The 8,305-nt window shown below is 50.3% G+C and overlaps 1 protein-coding gene across 1 annotated transcript; it reads left to right on the top strand.

Annotated features, from left to right (window-relative positions):
* Positions 1 to 4,166: 4,166 nt before the first annotated feature.
* LOC119819732 (odorant-binding protein 2a-like) lies at positions 4,167 to 7,414 on the top strand. The gene is made up of 5 exons (XM_042055386.1): positions 4,167 to 4,253; positions 4,777 to 4,910; positions 5,143 to 5,213; positions 6,181 to 6,291; positions 6,846 to 7,414. Exons 1-5 carry the CDS (start codon positions 4,167 to 4,169, stop codon positions 7,412 to 7,414), a joined length of 972 nt encoding a protein of 323 aa, XP_041911320.1.
* Positions 7,415 to 8,305: the final 891 nt, after the last annotated feature.

The following is an 8,305-nucleotide window of genomic DNA, read 5'->3' as shown; positions in this document are numbered from 1 at the left end:
TGCTGTGGTCATGGTGTCTCTTCACAGCAATGGAAAACCTAACTGAGACGTTCTTCAATACTGTTTTATTTTTTAAATCATCATTTTAAATATTTATATATATATATATATGTGTGTGTGTGTGTGTGTGTGTGTGTGTGTGTGTGTGTGTGTGTTTTACCTGCATATTGAGTGCTTGATTAGTCTCTGTGGAATACAGAAGAGGATATTGGATCACTTGGAACTGGAACTACGGACTGCTGTGAGCCATACTGTGAATATTGAGACTAGAACCCTGGAAGAAAAATGGAGAGAGAGAGAGAGAAAGAGAGAGAGAGAGAGAGAGAGAGAGACAGAGAGAGAGACAGAGAGAGAGCAGTCAGTACTCTTAACCACTGACCCATCTCTATAAACCCTCATTTTCAGGATCTTGATACACGGTCTTGCTAATTTGCCTTATATGGCCTTGAACTTGTTCAGTAACATAAGCAGGACACAAACTCAGCATCCTCCTGCCTCAGCTTACCAAATAGCTAAGCTACAGACCCACATCTTCTCATTTTCAATGAGTTCAATGTTTCACTTCCCTACAGAATTCCTCTTTGGTCTATGAACGGCTCAGAGTTGAGTTGTGGCATTTTGAAGCCTGTAGAGGAACATACCCATCTCCCTCTGGCGCTGAGGTCTGGTATGTGCTCCATGAGCTTGGTGGACACTTCCCACACACTTTCAGTCCCTCGCAGTGTGTCCAGGTCATCCAGCACTAGGACAAGGTGCACTCTGTGTTGCACGTTGTGTGACTGTATAAGGGACTGCAGGTAGTGCTGCGTTGGTGAGGAGAGTTCACAGCTGCTGGGTGAGCAAGGCTGAGGCCTTCGGTGTCAATGCTGGTTTTCAGTCTTTGGTGGAGTGGGGTGGCATCTCCAACCTTAAATGTGGATCTCTCTCTCTCTCTCTCTCTCTCTCTCTCTCTCTCTCTCTCCATTTCTCTCTCTTTCCATTTCTTTCTGTCTCTATCTCCATCTCTTTCTCACCATTTCTCTCCCCGCTTCCAAGTTCTATTGCTCTGCCCTGTTGGCTGCCTGCTCTGTTAACCTTTGGGATGGCAGCTCCAGCCCAAGGAATGGCATAACTGTCCTGTACACTGCCCCTCACTATCCCATTAATTTTGCTTTGTTCTAGGTTTTACATCAGTTGATGTTACATCTTGTTAGATTAAAGTTGACCTACTGCAACTGTATACTTTCCACCCAGTTCACCTCCGTCAGCAATTTTAAAGTAGATTCCTCGTAGACTACAATAGCCATCATACGGTTTCAGCCATTTGTACTAGTCACTATGCTGTGTTTGATGGATTTTGACCATTTGCATGTAATGTAACTATTGATCAGTTAGGAATGATTTTAAGGGCAGTTATAGCACAGTACTACAAACTAAATGATTTAAAATCCAGAAATGTGGACATAGGATGGAACTTGGTGGTAAAGTGCACCAAAGCCTGTGCCAGGCCTGGGGTAGATCCCAGCACTGCTAAGAGAACAAAACCAGAAACCTACAACATATGCTTGATCGTTCTGGAGGCAGAAGCCTGGCGTCTGGTGATATTTCAAGGTCATATTTTATCATTTTAACGAGAAAGTTAGCATTAGGAGCAACTGAAACTTGGCTCCCCTGATGACCCTCTGAGTCACAGGTGGGACATTTCATGTTAACTCAGGCAGCGGGGGGAGCACAGTCCCACGATCCTCTCAGTTTCCATCCATGTTGACAATGTATCAGCCAGGTATTCATCATCGTCTTAAATACCCGGGAGGACATCTTAAAGAAGAAGGAGTTATTTTGGCTCCTGGTGTCAGAGGTTCTGCCCACGATGGGTTGGTCCCAGGGCATATGGCCTGTGGAGTCAGAGCATCATGGCAGAGAGGGTTAAGAGGAACAGCTGACATCTCATGCAGTCAAGGAAGCAGAGAGGAGGACAAGGTGTTCTCCATGACTAATTTCTACCAACCCTGGCCTCGGTCTGCAGTCTCTTCAAATAGGGCTGTCAACTGGGACTAAGCCTTCCACACAAGAACCTGTGGGGGAAGCTTCAGACCATCCATGACAGTGTGGTTATCAACCTCACACCTTCAAGGCTGTGGGTCCAAGAAACAGAAAAGGGAGGTGCAGGCACTAGACTGGGAAGCTGCTGGTCTCTCTGGTGTTAAGAAATGTCATCCGCAGTGGCAGGGGACAGTAAGGGTCAGCCATCACCACTATCAGCTGTAGCCCACCCCAGCACTGACACTGCAGGATTCAAATAGAGTCCGTTCCTCAAATACAACAGCAGCTACCTGCTGCCACCTTAGTTTAGTCACAGCAAGGAACAGAACTGGAAACCTTGAGATGAATCAGGTGCTAAGACACAGGCCAGAGAAATGGATAATGAAAGCCACCTGGCAAGTTCCAATGACCTCCAGCAGATTGATAGCGTCCCTGGCTCTGTCAATCACACGGGCACATTGTTCTCATCTGATTCAGGGAATCAGACACGAGAGCCTGTGAGGTGAGGTGCTCAGAGGAATGAATCAAACACGCTAATGAAGGACAAGCTGGCAGGTACAGAGATGCCTCGCCTTGAGTTGGAAATGATAGCCTGTTTTCTAATGTCTGGTTCTAAAGTGCCCTCCCCGCTCACACCCAGAATGTCAGGCCTCCTCCTACACATCACCTTCTATAGTGAGATCAAGACCTGGGCCATGCCAACACCTCAGCACAAGCCAGGGCGAGTCAGAGAATGCTCATTAAGATTGTTTGTGGATACTTGAGCCCATGTACCTTTGGTCCAGACAGGCACAGAGATGCCATTGTGGGACCAGCACCCATCTCCAGAGCCATGGAGTGTAGACAGCCACACAGGAAATGAAATCCTTCTCCAGACCTGACCTTCTAGGTTTCAGGGCAGGTGGCCAAGTTGGAAGGCACAGTTTGTACTGGGAAGGAAGCTAGGCTAAGGCCTGGAGCCAGGGCAGATATCATGAATTCAGAACACAGGTTGGCACATGGGGTCGTGGTGTTTTTGCATCATTTACTCAAAAAGAGTGTGATCAGGCCATGTGGAGAGCCTGTGGGTGCTCAGAGCTAACAAGGAGGGAAGCTGTGGACTCCAGAGGAAGAGAGTTCAATAGGAGCACTGGGGTAGGCTCAGGTCAGGCTGTGATGGATGCTGGTGCTTCATCCCACCTAAGGGCACAAGATGGCAAGTAATGAACACACATGGACCTCAGCTGCACCAGGGCAGCCCTGGCTCTGAAATGTCCTCTCAGTAGGTCCTCAGATGACAAGAACAGCAGAAGGCCAAGTCCCCTTGTTGGAGATGAATCCCCAAGTTCAGAGAGGGGATATTCATGATGGCAGGAATTCTTCATGCAGCCAACATAAAATCGTGTGAACTACGGAAATGGAACTGTACCTCGTGGTTGAGGAGATGGCATTGGCCAGACAGTGAGAAGGACCAGGGCATCTGAGATTAGGGAGTTTCCTGCAGAACCCACAGCTGGGTCAGGGTCACGGTGTGGCCTAGCGTGGCAGGAGGTCTGCCCTGATGATGTTCAAACTGACAAGAGTCAGGACTCAGTATTCCCACTTATGGGAAGGTCTAGCATGGGGTATCAATGCATGGAGAGTACAATAAAGTGGGCTTCCCACGCGGCAGCGGCCAAGCCATCTGGGGACTAGCAAGAGTCCCTGGTGGTGTAGTTCAGCACCATTCTCTGTACAGGAGGTCAGAATCCAGGTCTCAGTGGACACAGCTCAGGGCAGCCATGGCAGATGGAGGCCAGGGATGTGAAGGGAAGCCTGGCCCTCCCTCCCTGCCCAATGAGCAACCTCCCTTCCCCTGACTCACTCATCTTCCCAGGGTCCTTTGTGAGCACAGTATTGGTGGCACAGACATTGCAGGGCATTGTGTGTCTTTCTTTCTCTGTAGGTGACATTGAGTTCATTGTCATTAGATCCCAACAACAACAACTTTCCACCTTCATGATGGATGTGGATTTGGCCATGAGAGAAGGACGGGAGGGATGTGGTCAGTGCCAAGTGGGCACACATCCCTGGCCACGGGGTATATAAAGGGCACCGTGTGAGCAGCCAGAGCAGACCTTTCCCAGGTGACCTGCCTTGAGTGAGAGCCCAGCTAGCGACTGAAAATGAAGAGCCTGCTCTTGACCTTCATGTTTCTGGGGCTGGTGGCTGTCCTGAAGGCCCAAGAACTTCCATCAGATGACCAGGAGAATGTGAGGAAGGGACCATCAATGGGGAGAGGTGGTGTCAAGGCATGGCCTTTATCATGGCTTGGTACTGGTAGATTTGAGCTGAGGTGCAGCATGTTTCCTTGAAGGTTGAACTTGACCTTGCACTGAGCAGTCAGAACTGTGCTTCCACTATTCTAACAGAAGAAGGGTGTCGTCCTGAAGATAGGGGTTTAGAACAAAGCAGATTTTGGTGAGGGTTCCTTGTTCACATGATACCCAGAGCTAGAAGGCCTCTTGGACAAGGGCGTTCATCCAGTGCTGAGGTGTAGGCCTCAAGAGTTTAGATACCTGGATGGGGAGCACACACTTTCTACCATCATGGTATTGGGTAGCCTAAAGCGCTGGTTTCTGTTTTCTTACCAAAGCTCTTGGGACATACAGGGTTACCCTTCTCAGTGGCCGCAGCCTGGGCTTTGAGTATCTATTCAGGTGCTAGACCACGTGCTGGAGGCTGGGATAGGATCAGGGCCACAACTGGGCATGTTCAAAGCTTTGTCTCCCGCAGTACTCTGGGACCTGGTATCCAAAGGCCATGATACATAATGGCAGCCTACCCAATCACAAGATACCCTCGAAGGTTTTCCCTGTGAAGGTGGCAGCCCTGGATGGAGGAGACCTGGAAGCTGACATTATATTCTGGTACGTGTCCCCAGCTGTGCATCTCTGTAGTTGTCTGTCTCTCCCTGCTATCCTTGCTTTGTTTTGAGTTTGGGAAACAAAAGATCCCAGACTTTAGGGGACACAGTCCCAAGTAATATCCTAAATCAGGAACATGGAATTTAGGAGATCACCTGACCAGGGCTGAGTCACTAGAGCTGAGAGGCTCTGCTCTTCTGCTGAGAGCAGCCTGACTGTGGATTTGTGTTTACAGGAAGAACGGTCAGTGCCATGACGTTAAAATCCTGATGAAGAAAACTGAGGAGCCTGGCAAATTCACCTCCTGTGAGTCCCTGTGCCTTAGGGTGTCCTGCAGTGGCAGTCCTTGGATAGACGAATCCTTGCCTGGTCCAGCTTGTAGGACCGACCATCCACTCACTTTCCATGTACCAGATATAGAGGTCGTTGTGCAGTCAACCCCAGAAACTGGCTGTCTCTTGGTTACCAGCCTAGATCTCAGCTCTTGACCCATGAGAAAGCCATGCTAAAGAGCACAAAGCCAGGCACAGAGACGGATGCTCAGGCCTGGGTCCAACCTCAGCCCCCTTCTCTGAACATTTTTCGTGGCCTTGACAGCTTCCAAGAAATGGCTCCTGTCTAACTATGGAGAAGATGGAAAGGCCAGGGCTAGACTAGACAGGTCTCCTGGGTGACCACTGAGGTGTTCCAAGCTGTTCCCTCACATGGTCTGCAATGGTGCTGAAAGACCCTCACCCACTGGGTGCAGACCCAATAGGGAGAAGCCCTGTGAGTCAATTAAAGAGTCCAGCCGATGCAAGAAGCAAGAGGGTATATTAACGATAGCGCAACCGGGTCTCTAGTCTCCGTGGAGGCTGAGCACCCCAAACAGCAATTCCAGCAACTTTTTATATGAAAAAACCACAACATTAAAATAATGGGTATAAGGTACAGAACTACTGGATACAACATTTAGCATTTTGGGTCAGTTTTAGCCCATAGCTATTTGTTCCTTGTATTTCCCAAAAATATCGTAAAAACGCCAAACCCTGTCCTGGAAAGTCCCCCAAGCCCTGTCATGGGCGCTAGGTGTTTCCTGGCAGGCTGGTGGTAGGGTACTGTGGTCAGGATGCTAGTGGCAGTCAGGGCTGTTTTGCAAGTTTTGTACTTTTCCATTGCTAATTATCATCCACCTAAGGCATATGCTTAAAGCAGTTGCAAGCAGACTTTTTGAGTTGGGGTCTTACAGTACCTCAAGGATAAGACACTAAGAGCTATTTCTGTTCACCTGCAGTTCACGGCAAGAGGTCCATCTATATCACAGAGCTGCCGGTGAAAGACCACTACATCATCTACTGTGAAGACCCTAACCGCGGGAAGTTGTTTGGCATGGGAAAGCTCGTCGGTGAGGTGCCATGGAGGCCCTAAGTCCTGTGTCTGGTCTCTGCTTCCAGCAGACATACCTGGCACTGGGGACTGGGAAGCCTCTTAGTGCTGTGCCAAGGGTGCTGCCCAGAAAATGTGTGAGATCCAAAGAGAAAAGTGGCTAAAACTGGGTGGGCCTGGGGCTTTTGTGGCCTTTGGAGACCTGAGCACTCAGGAACAGTCTCCACCCCTGGAGCCAGCAAATGCCACCTCCAGGGATCTCAGTCAAGGGTCATGTCAAAAGGAAAGTCTTGGCAGAGGCCCATATGGTAGGTAGGGATCCTCTAGGGTCAGGGGACAGCCTCATGCCCCTGAGATTCAGGACACTTACAGGTCTGTGGAGTGACCTGTATGTCTGCAGAGGTTCTCCCTAGGGACAGAGGGTCCCTCAGTGTCTGGGTGTCCACACCCAGTTTGTTGTTAACCACCAGGGTCCTCTCTCAACCTTTGTGCTGGTTAATGCTCCCATCCCTGTGTCTCTGGCTCTCTGCAGAGCTGAGCCCCACCCCTTAAGCCTGCCCGACCTCCCCACAGGGAGAAACCCTGAGGAAAACCCAGAGGCCATGGAAGAATTTAAGAAATTTGTTCAGCGTAAGGGACTCAAAGAGGAAAACCTCCTTGTCCCAGAGTTGAAAGGTGAGAACAGGACTGTCCATGCCTCTCCTTGTGTCCCCTATATCACTGCTACCTGTCTGTGCCCCAAACCATGTCTGTCTGTGTGTTTCTGCGTCCTCTCTGTGCCTGGACTTATTGTCCATTATTTGTTGTTTGATGTCTGTCCATGTTTCCTGTATCTCTGTGGTATCTTCATCATTTCCTCAGGGTCACAATGTCACATTCTGAGCCTCTGTCCCTCAGTGTCCCCATGTACCTCCAAGTCTCCTGTGCTTCTGTCCACTCTCTCCCTTGTTCTCTCTGGATCCCTTGTTTCTGTCCTGCAGCTTCAAGGTTCTGTCAGCTCTCCCAGGGTTGCCAGGCCCTGCCTCAGGTCTTGGCTGTGGGAGGGTGTGGGCCGCAGGTGTGATGGGGTCCTGTACAGGGCCCTTCTCACCCCTGGGCTTCTTTTGGTTTCCACAGAGCACTGTGTGCCTGAAAGCGAATAGGGTAAGTCTTCTCCCACCCTGCCCCACCTGTAGGAACAATAGAAGCCTAGAATGCCTGTCTCAGGAAGCCCTGGTCCTCATCCCATCCCCACAGACAGGTGTTGTCACCAGGGAGGTGACCCTGAGTGTAGTTTCTAGGACAGCGAGGAAGTCCTTCCTTTTTGTCGTGATCTCTCCTAGTCCCTGGTCTCTGCTTTGCCCTGTTCTTCCCATTCTCATTAGTGAGGCAGACACCTGGCTGCTCATGGAGTGGTGTGGGACCTCTTCAGAGGGCCCCAGCTCCTAGGACCTCAAAGAACCATGTGGAAGGAGATCTCTGTCCAATATGTGCCTTGGGCCGTCCCTGTCCATGACTCCCTGTCTACTGCTCCTACACAATGGGGGGAGAACTTATCTCTCTTCTCTCTGTCACAGCAGCCACCCAGGTCTGCACCTGCTGATCAAGCCTTGCTGCCCAAACCTGACTGGGACATCCCTGTACCACATCTCTCCTGGACCAAACTCCCCACTGCCTCTCCCCCACACCTTGGCCTCCCCTCCCCCACCTGACACCAAATAAAGCCCTTTAGCAGTACTCTGGCTCAGCCTGTCTGTGAAGGGCCTTGTGTGGGTTTGAAAAGCCCTCTTGCCAGCAGAGACATGGAAAAAGTACAATGACATTGTTGGGCTGGTGTCCAAGGAGCATGGCATCTGACTTCCTGGAGAGCCATGTGAGGTCCTAGAGCCCCACCTGGAGAGCCACTGATTGTCAGGCTGGAACCTGTCAGAGAAGCCCCTGGGAAAGCAGGGTTGTGAGGGGTCATCAGGGCTTTGGGCAATGTGACTGTCACCACAGGGCTCCTAGTCCAGGAGGACTTGATGGGCTGATGGGACGACCCCTCCTTGAGAAAG

Source organism: Arvicola amphibius, chromosome 7 (assembly GCF_903992535.2).
Source record: "Arvicola amphibius chromosome 7, mArvAmp1.2, whole genome shotgun sequence".
Taxonomy (NCBI): domain Eukaryota; kingdom Metazoa; phylum Chordata; class Mammalia; order Rodentia; family Cricetidae; genus Arvicola; species Arvicola amphibius.
The sequence above is the reverse complement of the archived record's forward strand: the minus strand, read 5'-3'. Positions and strand labels throughout refer to the sequence as shown.

Bases quoted from the DNA above. Each gene is read 5' to 3' on its own strand.
- LOC119819732 (XM_042055386.1), top strand. From the start codon at position 4,167: ATGAAGAGCCTGCTCTTGACCTTCATGTTTCTGGGGCTGGTGGCTGTC. The intron at 4,254-4,776 runs GTGAGGAAGGGA...TGTCTCCCGCAG, and splicing joins CATCAGATGACCAGGAGAAT to TACTCTGGGACCTGGTATCC. The intron at 5,214-6,180 runs GTGAGTCCCTGT...GTTCACCTGCAG, and splicing joins GCCTGGCAAATTCACCTCCT to TTCACGGCAAGAGGTCCATC.